Source organism: Pectinophora gossypiella, chromosome 12 (assembly GCF_024362695.1).
Source record: "Pectinophora gossypiella chromosome 12, ilPecGoss1.1, whole genome shotgun sequence".
Taxonomy (NCBI): domain Eukaryota; kingdom Metazoa; phylum Arthropoda; class Insecta; order Lepidoptera; family Gelechiidae; genus Pectinophora; species Pectinophora gossypiella.
In genome coordinates this window covers 13,876,143-13,900,807 of record NC_065415.1, presented here as the reverse complement: position 1 = coordinate 13,900,807, position 24,665 = coordinate 13,876,143, and the positions used below count along the sequence as shown (strand labels likewise).

Sequence of the window (24,665 nt, the reverse complement as noted above, 5' to 3'; positions counted from 1 at the left end):
CTTTGGGTTTTATGGGATGTTACAATAGCATATAAAAAGTAAAAATTTAACTTGCATTTTTAGGAAGTAAATTATGAAAGACGTCAACTTTGTCATAAACTTGTCATACATTTTCAACAAAATTTCTTACGATGTAAAAAGTATAAAAAAATGTTATGCAACGAATTAGGGGACAATGAAAAGGAATTTGGGCAAGATGGGTCGGGATCGAGCAATGCCATTCTGTGATAGCGACGCGAACGTTCGCGTTTATAAGCACAGGAAAAATCAGTTTGAAGAGATGTTGCCGTTTCCGACGAATAAGTTGCCTATAGAGTATAATAATGTACCACCATCACCACCACCTAAACTGACTGCTGATCGTAGGGTGATGATGACTAGTCGAGCGTGCACTGCATTACCAGAACTTGAGGATTTTGGGCAACTAACCAGCGTTATACTGCCTAATAACACGACTGTTGCCCAAGGGAATGACCAGGTAAATCCGCCTTCGACAAATTTATTACACAGTCTCTACTGTCCAATACGCGGTTATTAGAGTAGATTCAGTGCAATCAACTTTTATGGTCTGGTATTGTGTGTAGCAATTTACTACATCAGAATATGGAATAACAATTTACTGCAATAATCCTGATCTTATCTTTCAACTATTTAAAATTAATATTCCAGTACCAAAATATACTCCTAGAGCAATTTGGCTTCGACCCAATAGATCCCAGCACAACGATTGACCAACTTAAGGCTTTGAAACAAGCTCTCTGTAACAGCTTATCGCCTAAGGTGGAAAACAGTTCACAATATGCCAATCCAGACCAAACCTACGCGGATATGAATGAAGAGACCCCGTTTGTTCTTGAAACAGTCGACGATATTGACCAGTTCCTTAAAAGAGAAAGCAAAGGTAGGTCTTATACTCGTCCCTTCTTTTACCGTCCTAACGACGATAACCGGCCTCTGATGGTGTATTATAGATTTTTAGGCACTTGTCCCACCGGCTATTTCCTTGCTCAAGAAACGTACAATAGATATACATTCCGTGTAAATAACAGAGCCAGTTTGTCGCAGCGACAAGAACCATCAAAGATAAAACACGTCCAGCGATATTCGCTCCACGATTCTCCTCACTTCATGCTCAGAACTTTTTATTATACCAGCAACAAAACTTTCGGAGCTACATATTCGCTTCTCGCTGCTCGCCAACTTCTTAATAGTTTCTATGTCTACTCATTTCTCGTTCATCGTCTGTGGTGGGATAACTGACTTAAGAAATTAATAGATCCGAATATTTAATGTTTCGTCACTTGTTGACGGGTTGTATCTCGAAGACCGGACGTCAATATCATTACCGTGAATGCAAAAATGCTCTAACTGGATATTTGCAAAAAGACAAAAGATTCTGGGATATGTTTGCAATCACGGTAGTTATCTTGACCACCAGTGTTCGAAGATATGTTTGATCTAGAACTTATATAGCAGGTATTATGGGTTGCTAATAAACAAATACCGAAATAGGCCTTTAATTTTAAAGCTAATCATAGTTTAAAATTACACAGGACGTGGACAAATAAAGAAACAGCCAATCGAAACTGAGACTCCAAGCTCCACTCCAAAACCATTCACAAATTATACTTCAAAAGACGTTCACATATCAGAAACACCTCGAGTAAAGGTCATCGCGGAAAAATATACGAGATTCAAGAAGAACAATATAGAACTTCGCAAGCTAGAAGAGAAGATAGTCTGTATAGAGTATGACGTTTACGACCAGGAACTTGGTTTCTTCAAGCACCCTGTTCAGGTCATGAGGGCTTTCTTCTCAATAACTACTAGCTGTGAGAAGTGTGAAGGAGGAGGTAAGACAGTTCCCGCCTTTACAAAACGAAGACTAAAGATAAACTAGGTTTAAAATAGTCATCCGTGCCACATAAGAAGTCGATGGATTAAACATTATCTCTTAGTCTTTGCTTTCTAATAAACACTGTTCAAAGGACAATGGAAACTGGTCCAAGAACCTCCACTGATGAGACTTACAAGTAATGAAAGTTTATGCTTTAATTACATTTTTACCTATTATCATTTACGTTTTGTATTCTTATACCAAATAACATTCTCGAAGTATATTCACTCCCGCAATGGAGCAGCGTGGTGGAGTATGCTCCATACCCTCTCCGGTTGATTGAGGGGAGGCCTGTGCCCAGCAGTGGTACGTATATAGGCTGTTTATGTTATGTTATGTATATTCGCTCCAATTGTTACCGTCTTCAATATGAATGAGTATAATTGCACATGCTATTTATCGTGGTTCTGGAAGTGTTTCACCATTTCCCGTAAAACAGTCTGATCAGTACAATAGGTACATAAATATAATTACTGGATAGACTAGCAGCAGGTGAAATAGGTCCTTAGACTATTTTATTCTGTACCACCATTTTTTTAACAATTGAATATTTTATTACCGTTTTTAGGACAACTTCTGAGTGAAATACCACCAGCGATTAAAAATAAACTTCAAATCGACGAAGAGGAGCTTAAAAAACTGAGCAAGAAGGAAATAGAAATGATTGACGAGAAAATTTCTGAGAACAAACCTTATTTGGACGATCTCAGACGCGTTCTGAAGAAACAACGGGTTATAACCGCCAAGAAGAAGAAGTCTACTCTCGACTTGCTATCTATGTATGACATGGCCAGGAAAGATTACCCCCCACTAGGTGTGATATTACTTTTGTGTATCTTTCTTATCTTTTACGCTTGTTATCTAAATTTTGGACACCATCGCTGTTTTCACAGGCATTTGTCCAACTACTTGTCAAGTTACATTCCCATTTTAGAAAGACTATAGTGTCCATGAATTTTGTACAATTTTTCGGACCATAAAAAAATGCGTACAGAAATATTAAACGGGAAGTGAATGCTGTGACAGCATTGTTGTCTTTTATAGCGACGAACGGAAATAAACATGGAAGCAGTCTATACGCTGCAGTTGATTGTCGACGCCAAAACTCACTCAAAACAAAACACACTCACAGTACTAAAATATTCGTACACAAAAATAAAAGAAACACGTTAATGTTACTGATTCTATGTCGCTATTTGTTTGTGCCTTGATTCTATATCGCTATTACCCGCTTACATCGTTTCGTTAATAAGTTGACATACCGGTACGTGGCGTACAAAAGGCGCACGCCGGTTTTTAACTTTATACCACACAGCAATAAAGAGCATAGTGGTGGCATATTTTTATTTTTAGTGGTATATTATTATTATTTTATTATTACTTTTGGCTTATTATATTGACGGGATGATTTTTAAGCCCCGCCCCCGCGGTACGATTTTCGTTGCGTCATTATTGAGCCACAAGAATGCTCCATGTTTATTTACTGTTTTATAGTGATTATGCGCCGACGTCTTTTTCAGACCACGATTTTTCGAACACAAACCTGCTTTCTAAAGCAGAGTTACAAGAAATCAAAGATTTGATCCTGGCGAAATGCGAGTCTGGAGCTATCGGTATTAGCAGAAGGACGGTCAGACGCCCTAACGGAGCACCCACTGATAATATGAAATCTGACAGTGCCTTCTACGATATTCTGCGTGATTGCGCTAGTAATATGTAACACATTTCTAACATTTACCAATAAAATGTGCTTGGCGTTCCTGTGGATTTTTTTAAACATGTGTAAATATGGCTCTTTACTTTTCAAAGGAAAAATAAAATTTTGGCCTCGGAAATAGAAATATAATGTGTTGAGGACATGAAATGCGTTTTGAACATTTAGTACATTATGTATATTATAGATATTATATTATAGATATTTTGGGTTGTGAGTCTATCTCTGTCGATCGCACTAAATGAGATAACTGACTCTTTCTGGAATAGCTAATATTACATAATTAGGGGTCTCAAAAGGCCACATTGGAGCACATTTTAAAGGCATGTACCTACAACTGTGTCAGGCACGGACCGGCACGTGCCGGACGCTACTAGGCCCACTGCAACGGAGTAACCCCGTTTTATCCCGTATGTACCGAGAATTCTGGCCGGTTCGTACATGAAACGCTACGGTTGCGCCATACAAATTCATACAAAGATTATTTTTAGCCTGTACAGTCATGAGCAATATAATGTACCCACTTTAGGACTCTGTCGCACTAACATATTTGACATTTAGTGAGACTTCAGTTCAATTTGTCAAAAAAGTTAATGTGATATGGTACCAAAGTGTATACATATTAATGCTCGTGACCGTACTGAGACAGATACGGTCTATAATACGGTTTAGAGGATAACGGACCTTTAACAGCAATATTTCAATTTGACATTTGCGCATATAAAAGTAAGTGCGCAATATCAAAAATATATCAAATTAAATTAATGTGCCCTTCTCTAGTTTTCCCTTCGCGGGTTGGGAGGTCAGACAGGCAGTCGATTGTGTAAAAAACCGGACCTGTCAAATTTTCAGGTTAGGTAGGCGGACCCTGTAAAAAACGAGATGACGCTTTGGATGTTTTAACACCTTCTAACCCCCAGTTCTGCCATATTTACCCACGTGCTGTAATATTATGTCATTAGTAACTTAAATCGTCCGTTACACAGAAGTAACAAAGTAAACTGCATTTTTTCTGTTAAACATCTTGTTTTATTTATATTATTTTATTAAACTTATAAAACATTTTTATTGATTTGGCCTAGACTAGATTATTATTATATATTAAGTAACTTGTATTAGACAACTTGATATTATACATTTCGCTGATGACATAATGGACACACACATACATAGATTAAACTACAAGAATGCAGCACAACAGTGCCATCATTATCAATTTTTAAATTACGTTATATTGATATCGGCCCCGATTCCTGCAGATACCTCCTAAATTCATTTTAAGTTACACACGTTTTCTTATCCGCCGAAAAGGAAAGTGACGGATTGACAACTGTTAATTTTTAAATGAGTGAACAACCCGGGCGAATAAAATAGACATCTCGCTAGTATGCAACCCGTTTGATGTGTGCTGTCAACTTAATTCTGTCGGGTTATTGGCCAATAATCAAAGAACAATGGCGAGCGCCCATACAAGGTTTTATTTAAGTCCAAATTACAGCGTCTATTCATCAAAAATATCTAAAATGAGTCTATATGTGTTCTTAAACATATTAGTCTTAAAATAAATGCATGAGAAACCCTAGGACAGACATTATTATTACAAAACTAAAAAAATTGAGGTTATGTTAACAAGCCATCATCTTTATCTTCAGTAATAACCTATTTAGGTATGTGAAAGAGAAAGAAGATATGTGGGGCTTCGGTGGATAAGAAAAGTGATTGGTAGGTAACTCCCTACTTAGTAGGTAAGCAACTGTAGGTAGGTACCGTGCAAACTCGGCTTCAAATAGGGCACAGCATCTTTTCCGATGGTGGTTAACGGGACATGCTTGACAGCATCTACTGCATAAATATTATTCTAAGCGACTGCCTACATCACCTACTACCTACCAATTACCAATTCATCTGCTTAGCATAGTGACAAAAAAAACCCTACAATTATGGGAGGCATATGTTGTGGACTTCTCCCTTACTGAAATCGTGATGATGAATACTAGTTAGGTAACTAAAACCTAAATATATAATTTTATAAACAAGTAACGTAGTAGGTGCAATGAAGGACTCTTTTGTACGTCAGGTTATGAAATAAAATCACTTTATTTTCAACTATACTTTATTATTACAAACAATCTTCATCATCTCTTATGATAACATCATCTAAGAAAGCTGCTGGCGCCCTAATACGCCTTTGACGTCTCGCCCATACCAAATACCACACTACAGTCATAACATGTGCGCAACATCCGACTGTGCGCCGGCCCACTAGGCAACTGCAACAGTAAGCCAGAATACATGTTCGTCCAAGTATATTATTCTCAATTATATTATATCATCATCATGCAGGAGTCATCTGCGCGTGAGTGTATTATAGTGAACAAGTAGTTGCGCTGGTACAAGTCCACTCTCTCCTCCTCAACCTCCCGGTGCCGATGGACCGGACAGCCGGTACGACCGGCAGAAGGCAGAGGCCGCAGGAGATTGGCCGCACGCCACTAAAAGGATCCAGACGTGCGCCCTTTGAGGCATTTCCCCTTTGCCTTGCCCCACCGCTGTAGAAGCCGGATGCGTTAGCCTATCGGCTTTGCTCGCCTTCCATCACCGATAGGGACTTGTGTGAAAATGGTGGACCATCCATTATATATAATATTGACGTCTAGAAACGTGGCGTGATTTGATTTTGCCTCTTATTAATGTTGCATCGCCTTGCAAGACCTCTTCCCTGCTCAATTGTTCGATGCCCAAGTTCCTTGGCACAAAGTCTTGGACAAGAATCTCCCTTACACTGTCCATTAAGTTCTCCAATGAGCGCCGTGGAACATGAACCAAACTGGCTATTCTGTCGTCTGACAGCAGGGCTGCAAGACCTCTTCAAGAGGTGCCTCTTCTTATTCTCACGATTCGGGGTATCTCTTGCAATAAGATATTGAATTTTTCTTTTGTAAGTCCCATCTAGTATTCAAATACTATCTCATCCATTTCTGTTATATTTTCAAAATCTAATGTTGGATTAAAAGCACTGTCAATGTCACTGGCTGTCATTGTCGAAATAATGTTGCCAAAACAATTACCGTGTGCACGACATAAGAAAACATAGAAAAATACGTATTTATGAAAGATTTTATAATAATAAAACCATACATGTTGATTTCTATTCATAAAAAATAATATAATTATTTTATTACAATTTTAAAATTCATATTTTTTTATCTGTTCTTCAAATGCCTAAAACACTAGAGGCGAAGAGTAGTTTTACTTTAATACATCAGTAGTTTTAATTTTATAAATGGTAACTCAAAAAGAATGTAAGGAAACATTTTGAGAATATATAAAGTGAAAATATTTTAATCAATCGTGGTTCTAATTAAATATAAGTTTCATACCCGGGTTTTACTATTTATTACGATATATTGAAAAATTGGCCAAAATTATTTCATGAAGATTAGTAAATGTCGCATTTCTAGACGCTAACTTTTTTTCAAAATATTTTCTCGCCAATGTTCTTTGAGGTTTTTAAAATTCCTGCCTAAAATTGACGTGTGTTCCCTAAATTTTATGCGGGTCGATTACCTGTCTCTTTCCTTTTCGGCGGATAAAAAAGTGTCAGGTATAACTTAAAATAAAATTAGATGGTGTCTACAAGAATCAGCACCATTAGATTACGGCATTTTTCAGGGGAGTAGGGGCCTAATCGCTTGAAATAAATGGATTATCTATATAATTAATTGCTGATACGAAGTTCACAAACGCGCCCGGAGAAGCGAGAAGAGTGTCGCATCAAAACGAGGCATCAGTTGACTCAAACGAGTTACTACACACCTACCGCCTTACCAATAAGAAATAAGCAAGTGATGAAAGTGTGTTTAAGTATTGTTCACGACTTACAATTTTATAATCTGTGAGCCAACTATATATTCTATGTACATTCGTACCATTCATTCTTCCCTTCCAAATGAAGACGCGAAGGGAGCTGTAAGTAATTTCAGTTTTTTATTTAATTTCACCGAAAAACTAAATGCTTCCCTGTTAATGGTCCTTCGAGCCGGATTTGAACCAGCGACCAAAATGGAGTCCAATCATAAAATAATTCAATAAAAACAAAATGTTTATTGTAATCCACAGGTTGAACTTTGCTTGGCTTTTTTATAATGTCATAGGTACCTATGCATTCACCACAGGTTGTTTATTTTTTATTGATAAGGCGGCTAATATACAGCGCGTCCCGTAAATAGTGGATCAAACGGAAGTGGAAAATAACTCACCTAATTAGCGCAAAAGTCAAATAGCAATATTGCTTTTTAGATAAATTGCTTCCATGTGGCCTTTTTAAGCCCTCTGAATTTTAATAAGTTGTCCTATGAAAAAAATGTGCGACAGTGAACTGTACATTGGTCATTTTATTGGATTCCTAAAGCTATCAGCCTCCGCCGCGTGAAAAGCCTAAAGTGTACGACGACGATGGAGGCGACGATGAGGACTGACCACCAGCTATACGGTAAGTTAGGTGTTCTTCTTCTATCATAGTAGGTCTCTTTCTCTCGTATGGGCTGTGAGACCAATAACCCACGTTATCAATCCAGCTCTCGCCATATGGCAACCGCGCCGCGAATTGTAATGTGATTTTATAAGGCGACAATACAGCCTGTTAGTGACATCGTAACGAATCCTGAGGGGGATGATTCAGACCATGGTTCTGAGTTATTATCAAGTGGAATTTTCCGTCGCAAAATTAATGAGTTTTTTTAATTATTTTCTAATAAACTGGGACATTTTATTGGTTTTCTAATATGGTATAACACTTACGTCTAGTCGTTAAAAAAGGCTAGTTTCCAACTAGTTAAATCTATTACTTTTAACTAAACGTCAAAACACGAAATTACTATGGAATTGAAAAAGCACACTGTGACATCATAGAAACACGTGATAAAATATCGGACATATTATTGCGTATTTGTCGATAACAAACATAAAAAAGCTAAATAGAATAAAGAAAATGATTTCCGACAGTTAGATCTGTCTTTATACAGTTTAGTAATTAGAATTTCATAATTTATCTTTGACCTAGGATACCACCCATTTTCCACTTATGTATGAACCATTCCTTACAGGACACGCTGTATAAAGAAAGATATACAGAAAGTGGCCCCGATTCCTGGAGACACCGCCTAATTTTATTTTAAGTTATATCCGTCATTTTCATATCCGTCGAAAAGGAAAGGGACGGATGATTCACAGCTCTTAATTTTAGGAAGAATGAGTAAATGAATGTGTCGGGTTATTGACTGATGTAAAATTTTTAGACGGTTGGTTTAGATTTGTGTTCCATAAATTTTATGCTTGTCGATTACCCGTCCCTTTCCTTTTCGGCGGATAAGAAAATGACAGATATAACTTAAAATAAAATTAGATGGTATTTACAGGAATTAGCACCAATACCTGCCTAATATAGTGGAGTGAATGACCTCATCCAGTCTTTCAATGTTACGACTTCCCATTGGCTTCAGTCTCAGGGTTGTGCGCGGGGTCCAGACCAAGCTTCTTCATTTCCACCGCCATTTCGAATAGATAATCATAGCATTCGGTCCTGTAAAGGTGAAAAATAAGCTCTAAGTTCTATACTCAATTGTATACCAATATTTTATGTTTTTTTTTTAAAGAACGTCTAGGGCCCTGTGCCGAGGTTTTTCTTGCAGCTTCTTTTCCCCGGCTATACAGGTTGTGAGAAGCTGCAGTAGTTTTAGGCGGATGAGACGTTCGTTATGTAAAAATTGACGATTCAAAGTGTAACTATGTTACCTACTGAATAAAGATATTTTTGAATTTGAATATATTATAAGCAAAGAGTGTAAGGGATACGTATCCCCACCAACGGCTGAGCTAGATTTAGCCCCCCCCCCTCGGTCTTACTTTTAACGTCAATTTGTCTGTGAAACTTGGTAACTCACATGGTCTTGGCCTGATGCCAAGTGTCGCCCCATACGTAGACGCCATGTCTGCGGACCAGCACGGCGCTGGTGCCAGGGTACTCTTTCAGCGCCGCCGCCATACTGCCCGCCAGGTCTCGTTCGAAGGGAGTATTCTCTATAATAGGGACGACTAGCTTCTCATCGTAGCGAAGGAAGCGGCCGAGCTTTGCATCTTTTATGCCCTGGAAATTGGATAACCGGTAATAAGTATGTCACAACGGAACTGATTCCTGTAGAGACCATCTAATTTTATTTTAAGTTATACCTGTCATTTTCTTATCCGCCGAAAAGGAAAAGGACGGGTAACCGGCAGACATAAAATTTAGGAAACACACATCAATTTTAGGCAGGAATTTTAATTACCTGTCAGAATTAAATTGACAGCACACGTCAAACGGGTTGCATACCAGCGACATGCCTATTTTATTCGCCAAGGTTATTCATTCATTTTAAAATTAACAGTAGTCATTCCTCCCTTTCCTTTTCGGCGGATATGAGAATGACAGGTATGACTTAAAATAAAATTAGGATGTGTCTGCAGGAATCGGGGCCATTGTCGATTTATTATGGGTAATGTGTCACATATCAACGATAATCACTGAAAGTCACTGTGGTTCAGCTTGCTTCTCAAACGGAGAGCGCTGGATTCCAACCCCAGTACCGGACTTGTTAAGTGTAGTGTTTAATAAAGTTTACCTTAATCATCTCCTGGTGAGTAATAACAAACTCCTTGTCATAGAGCAGCGTGCAGCGCACAGCGTGAGGCGAGTGCGTGTGTATAACTGCGCCGGCGCCGCGGTCGCGGTACGCGATCAGGAACAGCGGCGTGCACTGGCTCTTTTTTAACCTGGAATCACATTTGACAGGCCATAGAATAAGGAATAATACTACATTATAACGGCAACTCTCCGCTCTAAAACGAGGTTTTTGTAAGAAGGGAAGTGTGGGGTGTGGACTGGCTTTCCTTGAACAAAGAACATCATTTATTGTTTAGTAGTGATTATCTTTATGAGTGATGGACTGTTAAACTGTCATTAACAAGATGCAAGTTGTTTTCTTGATGGTTTCAGGTGAGGTTAAATATATCTGTCTAAAATATGTAAAAAATATAGGCTACATTATTATTATGTCATTCATTCTGAGATCATGATCAATGACCCTTACAGCCTTATGGCCTTAGTAGTGTGACCTAGGGAAGCTAAATAAGATTAGATTTTGTATTGTGTTTGATCTTCAAAATGTTAAAAAGTAAACCTCACTTCTTTTCTGGAGGAGGCAGTTCCAAATCTTCGTCATCAATAGTCTGTACAAACAGGTCATCAGATTTCATCCGCTCTTTCTGGACTCCTGAAGGTGCTATGTAGATTTTGCCACTGTAATATTAAAAGAAGCAAAGTTATGATGTGATCTGTAAGGTGCTAAAGAGTGATGGCAGTTCTGTTTTTAATTTAATGTAGATTCTATATATAAAAAAAATTACATTATAATATGTTTTTTTCAACATACCTGGATTGAAATTAGCTTGTCTATTTGAGAATTTGTTAAGAAACATCACTTCTGTATGTGATTTTTCAAAGAGGCGCTTACATGGTTATAAGGCCACATTATACTGTTTAAATGCTAAAGGTGTTTTATAAATATGATCATCTTTCACATTGTATCAATGGATTTTCGTTTTTAAAATCTGAATAAAATAATAAATTGTAATCACTATTGATTACCAAGTACATACATATGTATGTAACTAAGTAATGTTCACATTTAATAGTAGTTTCTTAAGTTTTCCTTAAAGCATAATCACATTATAAAAATGCTTGTATATCCTCATTGCAAGAAATGTATTCCTAACCTACTCATTTTTAGGTACTTATTTAATAGTATATTTTACAACGGCTTACTCTTCTTTTATAGAAATTCCTCCACCAGTGCCGGTAACCCATCCTAAATGATAGAACTGTTTGCAAAGTTCAGGAATTAAATTCTTTGGGTGTTCCTGCAATTCAAATCATATCTATTAGGTTTTCAGAAAAAAAAGACCGTATGTTCAAGTTTTGAAATAAGTAATGGGCTAGGTATTTGAAGTTCAAGTTTTAATCCCAATAAAATAGTATTAAAATGCTCAAAATACCCAAAAACTATTACTTACAGGTCCCAAGTCAGACATTGTTTCTTTGATAATATGCGCACATGGGATAGAATATAGTGTCAATATAGAAACTTTATCTTATCGTTAAACGTGTATGAGAACGTACAAGTAAATTACTGTTAATTACGTATATTTTCGAATAAACGACACGAAAACACCAAAGGGCGAGATAAAAGATGACATGCGAGCGTTTAAAAGATGATATACCAAACCTTTAACTGTTTTGTAAAATGTATGAAACAGTTTTGTTAAAAGTTACATACTAAAAATTAATCAAAAAATTATATTACTTTACTTTTTTATTAAAATTCCTACCTACTATAAGCAAGTTTATTCAAATAACAATAGGTATATTTATTTCGTAAATTGTGGAATGGAGTTCACCGAAAAAGTTACCATTCATTGGATGTTTCGAACGCACCTTTCAAAAGTGACAATTGGGAATGCATTTGAAAAGTGTGTTAATGTTCTATTAAAATAGGTAATAACATTTTACTCGATTTTTCTCATAACAATTCTATTCTTTTTTATTTAATTACGAATTATAATGTTGTATTTAGTTTTGATATACAGTTTGTTCAACATTAAAGCCAGAGATGTCTTGAATTTGCCCTGTTTAATGGTCACTCAAATGGTATTAGCTACATTTACAAATGGAATAATTCTGACAGTTTAAAGCGCCAAAATCAAACTGGCCTGGGCTTTTTAGCGGGAAACGGGAACGGGACAGTTGCTTTCTTCATTGAATAATCTAAATAATTAATACGAAGTGGTGTTTTGTGGTTAATGATCGCATTAAGTTAGTCGGAAGACATTCGCGAGTGTTATTACATTGGAGTATTCAATAAACAAAGTGTATCTGCCTATTTTCGCTTCGTGCTAGGAAGCCGCTTCATAGCTCAAAAGTTTATGCGGACTTTTGAGTTAATTCGTTTGGGGTTCGGAGTAGGAATCTACTCCGAGGGTGGGGGCTTAGGTTTCATCATCATCATTCATCACCTTTCACCATTTCATTAATCATCAAGAAAAAAAAATACGTCAGACATGGCTGTATGGGCATAGTTCCCTTTGCCTTACCCTTCGGGGAAAACCAAACCAAAAAAAAAAAAAAAATCAAACTGGCCTGGCTTTTCGGCGGGAAACGGGAACGGGACAGTTGCTTTCTTCATTGAGTAATCTAAATAATTAATACGAAGTGGTGTTTTGTGGTTAATGATCGCATTAAGTTAGTCAGAAGACATTCGCGAGTGTTATTATATTGGAGTATTCAATGAACAAAGTGTATCTGCCTATTTTCGCTTCGTGCTGGGAAGCCGCTTCATAGCTCAAAAGTTTATGCGGACTTTTGAGTTAATTCGTTTGGGGTTCGGAGTAGGAGTCTACTCCGAGGGTGGGGGCTTAGGTTTCATCATCATCATTCATCACCTTTCATCATTTCATTAATCATCAAGAAAAAAAAATACGTAAGACATGGCTGTATGGGCATAGTTCCCTTTGCCTTACCCTTCGGGGAAAACCAAAACAAAAAAAAAAAAAAATCAAACTGGCCTGTAAAATTGTAGTTCTTTCCGTCATAACAAGAAGAAACAAATTAATCTGAAAATAAAATGTCAGTTTGTGTTCACACTTTTATAACTTTATAGTATGTAAAAATTTATATATTAACTAATGCTTTGATCAATGACCATGTTAAAAAAATAAAATTGTCTAGATACTTAATCGAAACCCAAAACATTTTTTTATTCGTCAGGTAAGTTCTGATTATTATTTGCTGCTAATTAATTAGTTAGCTTAAACGTATAGAAACGTCGCGGCGGCAGTGTAGGTCCTTCTAAGTTATCCCTACTTGTACGCACTAGATGACAGGAATGTGTATGAAAACGCGTCTAAGTCCAAAGTCCTTCTGGCCTAATAAACTATACCTAGAGTTTGTCAGAAATCAGAATCATTTATTCAACGTAATTATCATGGATAAACTTGTTGAAGGTCAATATAACATTTTTGAATTTACGTCATTTCGCAAGGTGTTATAGCTGAGGAGAAGAAATGACAAGAAACTGCAACAGCAACACATCTTTTAAAAACCAATATACATTACAAGTTATTTAATAACTAGAGGAACACATTCAATACCAGACATTTTTATCATTTAGGTAGTCATTAATCTTATAATAAGCTTTTTTACATAAAGTAAGCTTCACATGAGCTTTAAATTTATTCTCTGACAAATTTAAAATATTATCTGGTATTTTATTGTAAAAACGTATACATAACCCCAAAAAAGATGAATTTAATTTACTTAATCTAGAATTTTGAATAGTAATTTTATTTTTATTCCTTGTATTGTAAGTATGCCTTTCACAGTTTCTCGGAAGGAGAGATACATTTTTACGTACATACAGTCATAATGTTGTCCATAAGTTATCTGTTTCCGGCCAAGTAGTTAATGCCATCTGCCGCAATTCTACAATAAGTCACGTCAAATATTCATCATAAGTTATCTGCTTCTATCGTAGTGTCCACAAAAATGCGGGACGAAAACGAATCCGACGTACCGGAATGTCTCAACCGCCGTTACCGGGTGATCGACGAACTGATCCATGAGCTCAACGCCATGTCGCCTGTGAGCACCCAGTCGGGTTCTTGCGCCACCTCCAATCCCGGCGTCAGACTCATGTGCAAGTTCTGGAACATTCTCAAGGAGGAACCTAACTGCAATTTGCCGGTAAAATACTAGTCACATACAACCATAGAAACATCCAGAAACTTATACCTGTACGTAATCGCTAATGTTTTGAGCAACCTTAATCGTTCTAGAATGTTTAAGATGAACCGTATGCTGGCAGGTGATCGGTCATCACGCTTTGAAGGACACATTCCTTTGTTCGGTTCTGGTACACGTTTTATCTCCCAATCCAGCATAAAACCAAAGTCAAGTAACGATATTAGAAATGGTGCAAGAATAAGTAGGTAAAGCCTCATTCATGTTGATGTGACGTATTGTACGGTGCCTGAAGGGGCTAGTTGCGCGGTAAATTCAATGAACACTAACCACAAAAATCACCTAAAGCCGAAGTGATTACCTATCAAGACAATTTAAACAAGCCCAAACTGGGGGTCTTGTGTAATTTTTTTGTCGAGTTCCTATATGTTTACCTAGTTATCATTATTTTCTCAGTCATGTCTAAGGACCTTCTCTGAAATACCACCTATCAAACAAAAAAAAAACCGCAACCAAATCATACCACCTCCTCTGGAGCTACGATGGCGCAGACATATAGACAAACGAATGAAATTTATAACACCTCTCCGCGTAGCGTCGCGTCGGAGTTTAAAAATATAGTGACGTACAGTCATGAGCAATATCATGTACCCGCTTTAGAACCCTGTCGCACTATCATATTTGACATTTAATGAGACTTACCGTTTAATTTGTCAAAAAAGTTCATGTGACGTGGTTTCAAAGTGTATAGTGTATTGTATACATTAGTACTCGTGACCGTAGCTATAAAAATGCGTAAAATGTAGGGACGCGCTACGTCTTCATAAGCGAGGCGTAAGGCGATTCACCCACGTTACTGTCCTTTCAGTCATATACATATCTTTATGACTGATGATTTAAATGTTCGACAGGACGCAGTGCATCGATGCATGTACTTGTCAGACGACAAAGTCATCATGAAACCACAGAACATATCCTGTTATATGGCTAACGAGTGAGTAAGCCATCTTATATACTTATTTAAATAGCGAACTGCATCGGTTTCGAATTTCATAGTGGTTTTTAAAAAAACCTTTCACACAAACTTTTTCATGACAATTACAAATATCTAAGTCGAGACATTTCTCATCATCACTAGCCCATTAACGTCCCCACTGCTGGGGCACGGGCCTTCCCTATGAATGGATAGGGAGATCGGGCCTTAAACCACCACGCGGGCCCAGTGCGGATTGGTGGTTATTAACGACTGCTAATGCAGCCGGGACCAACGGCTTAACGTGCCTTCCGAAGCACGGAGGAGCTCGAGATGAAAACTTTTTTTTTGTGGTCACCCATCCTGTGACCGGCCTTTGCGAAAGTTGCTTAACTTCAACAATCGCAGACCGAGCGCGTTTACCGCTGCGCCACCGAGCTCCTCACACATTTCTAAGTGTGGTGATTCGTATATAATTATGATGGAATATGGAGCTTTAAAACAACCAATTATATTATATACAAATATATACTTACCTACTTACAAACACGATTTTTTGCAATCCTAAGTCATTTATTGAGACTAAGAACAAACACCGAATAGGCACCAGTGCCGAACTTCTATCAACGAAGGATAGATTTAAGTCAATGATAAGTTTAGGGCGTTTATAATAAACTTTTTAAACAATATTAATTTTCTATCAGGGACCAAAGAAGCGGTGGATCCAGACCTGCAGGTGAGGGTGGAGGGTGCTGCAGCGGAGCCAATAGCAATGCGCCCCCACTGAGCAAAGTGTTAGGCAACTTAAAAGAGGCTAGTATATAATGTCTTCTTTATATCGGTTGGTTGCTCTCGACTACGTAGATCGTATGAGTCTAAACTTCAAGGTTCGGTCAATACGCGCTTACTTATGCATATGTTAAGCTACAATTTAATACATCTTAAGCTATGTCGTTAAGCCAAAAATAGGTTACCACGAATTACTTGAGCAGATAGTTATAATAATATGTTGTGTTAATAATTGGTAAGCTATGAATAAATAAAAGTAAGTACGTTATTAATGTATAACACCCGTATTCTAAGATATTTACACGAACCTTCCTCGAATCCGTCCTTAGTTGAGGCGACCTCAAGGTCTTCCGCGAACTCAGCTCATAATCGGTATACTTAGACGTCGTCCAGTAAGCCATGACGTCATTAATTTCGTATTATCATGTTGGTAGTATGATAGGATCGACTCCAGTGAGTAAAGTCCTCAAGTGGAGAACGTATATCTCAACTTAAAATACCAAAATGCTGAGGCCGAATCGAGTGGAGGAAGAGTTGAATTAATATCTTAGAATACGGATGTAAGTTACTATAGTAACACTGTGCTTCACCCAAATTTCAGGCCGCATCATTTGATAGAGATTGTAATAGGAAACTAAGGGATCTTTTGACCGTTGAAAAACAATTGCGGTGTCAAATAGCGCGTTTGGAGACCAGAGAGAAAGAAGGTATAGCGCTGTTGAAGAAAGCAGATGACATGTGGTCTAGTATGGAAAATGCTTACAAGGAGAAGATCGCTGAATCTTTGGAGAGGCAAAGAGATCTCGTTAAAGAAGTAAGGAATTTTTCTATAGATGTTCTATTGAAAATAGTTACAGAAAACTTAGAACGGACGTTTCGGCTGTTCGTCTGAGAAATGTCGTATTTACTCGTATCTACGTGATGTGAGTAAAACTATAGAGTAACATGCTAAATTTAATTTAAAATTCTTAACTCTACAGTTACACGAAATAGAAACGAGCGCAGCTAAATGGCGTAAAAACAAGAAAGATTTAGAAAAGCAGTTGGAAGCAATAAACAAATGTCAGGTGGACATGACAGAAAAAATAAACCAAAAGACAAATGACCTAAAATCGATAGATGCTGAAATAACAGGCTACAAGTCAAGGATAGAAAAAACTAAGAAGGAAACCGAGTCCACAAGAAAACAGTTATCTAATAAGAAAATAGCGTCTGATGTAAGCACTTTTTTAATAAAAAGAAATAGTAAGTTTCGTAACGGTATTAAAGTTTGTATCAGTAAGAGTGTAAGGTTGAAAAATAATATAATTTAACATTCTCGTTTATATTAGCTCAAGGTATATTTAGGTTTTTAGACAAAATAGTGTCTTAACAAAATAAGATAAAGCTTTATAATAATAGTTGAAAAAAAAACTTTATTATTTTAGTAATATTGTTTTATGTTCAGGGCAGGTTATCCAAAATTTGTGAAGAAATTACTAAGATAGAAAAGGAAATACAAGAAGAAACCAAACGAAAACAAGAGAAAGAGAAGGAAGGGAATGGTTTTATTAAAGGAGCTAGAGAGGATTTGCAGAAAATGTGCAAAATGTTACTTCAGAAAAAATTGGAACACGAAGACTTAAAAGCAGAGGTACGTTACACAGATACAGAATGAAAACGCAGTTTGTGAATTCGGTTCAATAATCGATAATAGTTTGTTTTAAAAATGGTACGATTTGCTTGCAGAAAGTGGCCCTTATTCAAGAAATCAATATGTTAAAAGATACTTGTGACAATTGCAAAGATAGATGCGCAAAGAAACAACAATCCATTTTTGAAGAAATTAAGAATGTTGACACTGAAATCTATGATTTCAAACTGAAATGTGTTAGATGCAACGTGTGTATAGACACCTCTGATGTTAGAAAATTCTGTATTGATTGTCCAAGATGTGAGCAGCAAAGAGAATGTTTGATGGAAGGTGGCACTTGTTCCGCTGATGCTAAAGAAGAATGTGTATGTATGACTGTTAAACAACGATTCTTAGACAATGTATTTGAGAATATGTACACGGTATTGGAGAAGCAAATTAGAACCGATGCGGGTAAGGTAGTGGCTGAGGAGATCGCAGATTGTTTGAAGAAGAGCAGGAATGGGAAGCTAAATGAGCACACGAGAAGGATCTTGCAAGACTTTATATTGACCACGGTCAAGAAGAATTTGAACTTGACAATAGTTGGCGGCGCCGTGAAGACAAGATGTGAGGTAAGTTAAAAAAATTATAAAGAGGAAAAGACAAAAAATAATGAAAGAATGAAAAGAAATAAAATTTAACTAATTTATTTTTTCTAAGACTCGTATTTGTTTAGAGTAATTGAATTATAATAATATTTTTAGACAAAATGCATTGGCGATTGCTTTCATACTTGTTACTAATACTTAAGCTTATTTTTTTATAGTTGGACACTGCAATGTACGAACAGTTGATGTTGTGTCTGAAAAAAGTTAAAGCTACTCCTACTCCGAAATCCGATAAAGGCACAGACGTAAAAAAGGTACGATTATTTTTTGTTTCGTACAAAAGAGTTTTTGAAAAGAGAATTATTTCACATAAACTTTTTCAAATTATCATTTTGGAATTTCGTGACCTTCTAACGTTAGCATAACTTTATGCTATATTAAAATGAGTCTTCAAACAACAAGTCTTTCAAAATATTGCTGTTTTAACTTAGTAGGTAGGTATGAGTTATTATATTACATGACAAAATACATTCTAAAGTCTTCAAGTTTTTACTCAGAACATGAAAATTACGTTCTCTAGACTTTTTGAGATTCAATGTCGTGGGTATATAAAATATTACACAAAAGGACTGTACGCATTAAATAATATGAACGTAGATAAATCAACATAAAGGTGCATCAAACTAACTTTGCTATATATTACATTTTTAAAAATGGTGTTATATCTTTTTATCAGGATCCATGCTTCCGCTGGGGAGGTCCGAGCGAGTGTAACTGTCCGAAAGGACCAAAAGCGTGTATATGTTCCAAGAAAGCTCCACCACCTGTGCATGATCCCACTCCTTGTCCACCACCAGAAAAGGAAGACGCTGTAAGTATTTGGTTGAATTATATTTTGAGTTTGTCTATCTGGTGTTGCATTAATTTTGAAAATGACCTACACATCATGCTTGGAGAAGTCGTATTTATTTTTAAAATTGGTTTTAATAACTGTCAGGCTTCAGGGTCTATTAGGCGTTTCTTCTTCTTGTGTGGGTTATAAGATTTTGGTTAGGTTAGGTTAGTGAGGTGATATTGACAGTGAGATCGTCACTGTAACATCACCAACTTTGATATCAGTTATTATTCACCTGCTAAAGCCGATGCTAAAGTTTCTTATTGTCTATGTTAACCAGGGTGAAATCGTGGTGTGTCCGCATAAGCAGAACGTAGCTTGCGGTCCGGATTGTGGTTCTCATACGCCCAACAAGGTGGGCAAGGATGTGGCCAAATGGAGACCAGACCCTTGTGCGCCTGGGCAGTCCTGTCCTTTCGGGAAGAACATGCGTGCGGCCCAGTGCGTTCTGGGACCAGAATCTTTAATCGAACCCATTAAGTTCGGTGTACCAACACCACAAGCGCCGAGCTATGTATTGCAAGATCAGGTATGGCTAAAGCAATTTTTAATTTCTGATACCCCTTTTTTCATACAGAGCTTGTCAATAAATTATTTGCGCAATTAGAAAAAAAATTTTGAAATGTGTACATTGTCATTGATGCATGATTGTAGTAACTGTTGGTATGCCAAACTAATAATGAGCACTGATATTTTCAAAATAGTCTTCATGGTCTCTTTAAGGATGGAAAATAATATAGTTTTCCCATTTTCAGATTGAGTGCAAATGCGGCAAGTCACCAATGAAACCCTGTACTTGTTCAAAAGGTAAATTTTCTGTTTAAATGTATTTTTATTTACGTGGGAGTACTTTGTTACGTGATTGCTTGTTGTGACGCGTCGTGAACTGGAACTTTCGTTTTTAGATCAAAGAACCATTCCACGACAGAAAATGATTGAGGAGGTCATGGGAAGATACCTCGATGTGATGCCTATTGAAAAAGTAAGTTTCTGGTCCACAAAGACATCACCTAGTGACACGTCATCTTAAAAATTAAATACTTATATATTTCATATTTACCCTTTGTTAATTATAAGAAGTAAAACTACAACAAGTAAAATTTCAATAAAAATATTAAAACCAGCATGGTGGTTTTATTTTAGATGTAGTTTTGTATAAATGAACCACCATGCTTTAGAATTTCAAAATTTCAGAAGGTATAAATTATTGAAAAATTGTGTTTTCGTCTTAGGTGGCAAACATAAACAGTCTCTCGGATATAAGTGTGAGAAGATACGAAGATTGTGTTCGTTTAAACACATCAAACATATGCTTGACAACGAACACGATTGTAAACAAATTCGCACGGTCCAGTAAGAACTTAAATCAACACAAGCTTGAAGATGTATGGATTAGACAAGCAGACTATGAGGAAATAAATAAAAAAGATATTAATTCTTCTAAAAATGAGGAAAAGGTGCCATTGTTAAGGCCGATTTATATAACTACTTCCCAAGAGACCACTCCAAGTAGCAACAGGGTAGTATTTGCTTCAAGTAAGATCCATGTGAAACATGGTATTAAACACATTGATAGATCAGTGAGTGGCTATCAGCTATCATCTTGTCATACGATAACGACATGTTTGATGGGGTCAGATTCCTCAAAAAATATGCAACCAATAAACTGTCACGTTGGATCAAAGTCACAGACAGAGGTTAAAACATTCACAAATGAGGGCACAGGCTCTTCAAATTGCTATACTTTTACGTTGAACGAAAGTGTAGATATTGGCGAAATTGAAAGTATTGACGGTATTTGGGAGAAGGTCAAATCTCAAAGAACTAAGGAAAATTGTACTTCAATTATTCCTTTGATAAAGCATTCTCCTTTAAAACGTAGTGAATCATCAACAGATATTTTTATGCTTGAAAGCTTCAGAGCTGATAAAAATGTGGAAATTGCAGACAAGAAAAAAACAAAAGATTCGAATACTCGAACAAAACGCTTAAAACGCCCTCACGATAAGATTTCTGAGGACCGTAAAGTTACTGTAATAACTAATACCAAAAATAAAGAGATTAATGAAATTTTTAACTTAACGAAAAGTAATGACAAGAACCGCGTGAAAATAATTTCAGCGGTTTTGGACAAGTAGCATGTACTGAAGTGGAAAGTAGCAAACTGCGAGTAATCTGATTAATATTCGTTGTGAAACCCATAATGTATTTGTAGTAGCGTCGAATAAAATTGAAAAATAAACGTAATAAAAACTAATTATAGTAATATTTAGTATGTAATCATAGATTTTGTCATACTGCTTTCATTTGTTTTGTGCTCCCACGTAAATAAATAAATTATTGGAATATTTCAAATTAAATAGTGCTCAAATAAATTAATATATTTTGATTACTTACAGATAAAAAACTAATGAAAGCAGCAATAGCCAAAAACTGTTTGAGATGTGTTGTTGAACTGCCTCAAGCAGAATCTATTCAGTATCTATATGAAAAAGAAAAACATGATAATGAGAAAGGAACAGATCCGATAGTTGTTATAAAAAGGTCATTTGAAGACAAATATATTGAAACTGACCAGATTGATTCATTTTTTGTTAATGAATCAAATGTGTCAGGTGCTGCAAAGCCGATTGGTTACATTATTGAATATCCAAATCCAGATGCCATCTCCAGTGAAAGTATAGCATATAAAGTAAGTACGCCAGGTTATAGTCCCATGGCCTTAAAAGCAATTAAAGATAACATGGAAAACTTCAAAAAATCAGATAGTGGCGTTGAGTCTGATTTACGAGCTTCAGAAAAACGTAGTGCTGATTTACGATTAGCCGAGAAACAGTTTGCTGAAATGAGTGAAAGCCGTCAAAACAAAAAACCCAATTTACACACTAAGATAGAACAACAAAATGTTGATGAGGACTATGAAAAGTCCATAGATAAAGGCTATGTTGATAAACACTATTTTGATAGACACTATTTTAACCGCAAACATACAAAATCTACCAGCTATGCATACGACAAAATTAAGAAAGAAAAAAGTAGACATCCAACATGGAATGAAGAAATTGCACGAATTGTGGAGGAAACCGTTTTCAAAGATGAAAAAGCTATTAAAAAATTACGTGTTTGTAGGGAACCGTATATATGTCAGTCAATAGATGCCTATAAAAACGACTTAAAATCATTGTATGATCAAAAAATGAAGAATATCGCCGTAAAAGTCGACGGCGAAAACGGATTATCAACTAAAATAACTACTTCAATAATTAAAACATCATCTGGAAATTTTGCCCTTGATATTAGTGCAATAAAAGCTGTTTCAAAGTTCTCGAACAAGCTAGAAGAACAGCCAGTTTTACTAAAGAGGTCACCGTCAGGCACATTTGCAGTTTATGTGGGTCGCCTTTCAAATGAGGACAAAGGGCCTAATGCGGTTCTCAGGAGAACCAGATCAGGAAGATTTTTGTTAGTAGTTACAGAACCTATATTTAAATCTATTTCAACAACAAGAAGATCCACTACTGAATCAATTCATGACCTATTTAAAGTAAGTGTAAGAGACAGCAATGGTGCTAAAGATATTCCTGCAGTATTAGAAGCAACACCGTCCTTTAATTACATTTTTATTGTGGATAAAGAATTCCAAAGACAACATGTCGACTATCTTAACAGTTCTCTCGAAAAACAAAGTGCATGTTATATAAATTTACAAAAAACGCGTTCAAACATTTTATTAAGTTTTGACGCTAATGATCAAAATGCATTACTAGTTAAAACTAATTCAGGGCGTATTAAAATTCTTGTAAATGGCCCTGTCTATGAAAACTTATCAGAAAGTACAACACCATTCAATGTCAAACAATATGAAAACTTGGTAAACCAGCTCCCTAATTATAAAAACAAAGTTCGAAACGATGGCCCTTTTTCTTCATCCAACTGTTCTAAAGTTAGATCTAATAGTGATTCAAATTTATTAAATAAAATTAAAGTAAGAGATAGTATTTTTTCTCAACCTTCAGCCAAACTGCAAAGAACTGCGTCTGGCCAATATACTGTAATATTAGAGAAAGAATCAATGAAAACATTTATATTTGATTTAAAAAAGTATTTATCATTAAGCCCACATGGTCTGATACCTATCAGGAAAACAGATTCAGGAGAAATTACTATACATTTAAATGTTAATGAAGAAGGAGCTCACTACGGCGTTTTAAAACTAACACCATCTGGAAACATTTATGTATTAATTGATGAAAATGATATTAAATATATACCAAAGGACACAAAGAATAAAATAACGTCAACATCTTGTAAGTTGAAACATGGTAATAGTTGTGTTTGTGAACCACTGAAGTGTGCTTGTGATAGTATGCAAAATTATTTTTTGGAACGTCAAAAAGCGATAGGTATCAAGTTTAATTCCTTTAGGTCCGTTACATGCGGACATCGATTAAAAATGCGAAAAAGAGATAAAACTTGCGGTAAGGAGGATTGTGACCCCAAGGAGTGTTTAGCGGGTTGTTGTTCAGAGCTCGATGAGAATGACCAACGCAAACCTTGCACGTGCTCCTCTGAACCAAATTGTGACACAGGAGCAATGGAACATTGCTATTACTTGACGCAGTCAGAGTACAATAGAGATAGAGCCACTGAGGGAAGAGATACGACAGAAAATGTAATATTGGATATATCTGGATTTTGTAATCAAGTCTTACAGGATTTAAAAGGTCAAGATTCTTTACATACAGTAACTTCCCGCGATAGTAGCACAGATGAAGGGTGGGACTCAATGAAGTACCTACCACCACAACTACCATCGTTTCTTCAAAATTTAAGTTATGGTTGATATTTTTACATTTGCAGTGATTCAGTTTTTGTAAAATATGGTTTTTGGTCAATGGCAAAAAATATAATATGTGTAGTTAGAATGCGAAAAATAAAGGTATTCTGTTAGTTTTTTTTATTATTTCTTTGTAGTACATTTATCACAGTTGGAAACAAGAATGTAACTGACATGATGAATGCTGCTATGTGTCTCGCTGTAGAGTTGGTAATAGTTGCAGTATTTTGCAGAACGCCAAAACGTTTGTCAAACGGCGAATGGGCAAAGTTCCATTGCAACTGGGATCGGAGCTCTCAGATCGCGGTTGTACTCTCTGCTAAATTTATGTTCAACCTTTTTTAGTTTGAAATCTTAATAATCTTCTTCGCATAGCGAAAATATATTAAATAAGATGACGATCTCTTTTCTCATCAGCCATAGTACGTTCTATATTGATAGTAAGTGATATGAAAGTAGTGGAAACGTGATTTCCAATAAGTTTTTTGTGAAAATGTGGGGAAATT

General features: G+C 36.3%; 3 protein-coding genes across 8 annotated transcripts; 2 read left to right on the top strand and 1 right to left on the bottom strand.

Moving 5' to 3' along the window:
• Positions 1-266: 266 nt before the first annotated feature.
• LOC126371287 (uncharacterized) lies at positions 267-3,723 on the top strand. Its single transcript, XM_050016586.1, has 5 exons — positions 267-478; positions 670-901; positions 1,554-1,853; positions 2,466-2,711; positions 3,418-3,723. Exons 1-5 carry the CDS (start codon positions 281-283, stop codon positions 3,615-3,617), a joined length of 1,176 nt encoding a protein of 391 aa, XP_049872543.1. The 5' UTR covers positions 267-280; the 3' UTR covers positions 3,618-3,723.
• A 3,835-nt stretch (positions 3,724-7,558) lies between these two features.
• On the bottom strand, positions 7,559-11,911 carry LOC126371335 (probable methylthioribulose-1-phosphate dehydratase). Its single transcript, XM_050016642.1, has 7 exons — positions 11,721-11,911; positions 11,473-11,567; positions 10,834-10,947; positions 10,271-10,421; positions 9,554-9,756; positions 9,043-9,192; positions 7,559-8,749 (listed from the first exon to the last, which is right to left on the bottom strand). The coding sequence occupies exons 1-6, from the start codon at positions 11,736-11,738 to the stop codon at positions 9,090-9,092; spliced, it is 684 nt and encodes a 227-aa protein (XP_049872599.1). The 5' UTR covers positions 11,739-11,911; the 3' UTR covers positions 7,559-8,749; positions 9,043-9,089.
• Positions 11,912-13,259: 1,348 nt separating this feature from the next.
• LOC126371180 (uncharacterized) lies at positions 13,260-24,246 on the top strand. Of its 6 annotated transcripts, none has more exons than XM_050016426.1 (14): positions 13,260-13,470; positions 14,237-14,445; positions 15,354-15,436; positions 16,120-16,228; positions 16,806-17,018; positions 17,185-17,421; positions 17,652-17,837; positions 17,933-18,451; positions 18,646-18,741; positions 19,164-19,298; positions 19,603-19,851; positions 20,078-20,129; positions 20,228-20,304; positions 21,722-21,859. In XM_050016426.1, the coding sequence occupies exons 2-14, from the start codon at positions 14,248-14,250 to the stop codon at positions 21,731-21,733; spliced, it is 2,166 nt and encodes a 721-aa protein (XP_049872383.1). In that variant the 5' UTR covers positions 13,260-13,470; positions 14,237-14,247; the 3' UTR covers positions 21,734-21,859. The 6 variants fall into 6 exon arrangements, with proteins under 6 accessions (XP_049872383.1, XP_049872381.1, XP_049872378.1 ...); XM_050016424.1 differs by lacking the exon at positions 21,722-21,859 and adding an exon at positions 20,555-21,691; XM_050016421.1 differs by lacking the exon at positions 20,228-20,304 and having other exon boundaries at positions 21,722-24,246.
• Positions 24,247-24,665: the final 419 nt, after the last annotated feature.

Excerpts from the sequence above, each read along its gene's own strand:
- LOC126371180 (XM_050016421.1), top strand. The coding sequence starts at position 14,248 with ATGCGGGACGAAAACGAATCCGACGTACCGGAATGTCTCAACCGCCGT. Across the intron at positions 16,229-16,805 it reads TGTTAGGCAACTTAAAAGAG|GCCGCATCATTTGATAGAGA; the intron begins GCTAGTATATAA and ends CCCAAATTTCAG. Across the intron at positions 17,422-17,651 it reads ATAAGAAAATAGCGTCTGAT|GGCAGGTTATCCAAAATTTG; the intron begins GTAAGCACTTTT and ends TTTTATGTTCAG.
- LOC126371287 (XM_050016586.1), top strand. The coding sequence starts at position 281 with ATGTTGCCGTTTCCGACGAATAAGTTGCCTATAGAGTATAATAATGTA. Across the intron at positions 479-669 it reads TTGCCCAAGGGAATGACCAG|TACCAAAATATACTCCTAGA; the intron begins GTAAATCCGCCT and ends TTAATATTCCAG. Across the intron at positions 2,712-3,417 it reads GAAAGATTACCCCCCACTAG|ACCACGATTTTTCGAACACA; the intron begins GTGTGATATTAC and ends CGTCTTTTTCAG.
- LOC126371335 (XM_050016642.1), bottom strand. Across the intron at positions 9,757-10,270 it reads CTCACCAGGAGATGATTAAG|GGCATAAAAGATGCAAAGCT; the intron begins GTAAACTTTATT and ends TCCAATTTCCAG. Across the intron at positions 9,193-9,553 it reads TGGCATCAGGCCAAGACCAT|GACCGAATGCTATGATTATC; the intron begins GTGAGTTACCAA and ends TCACCTTTACAG.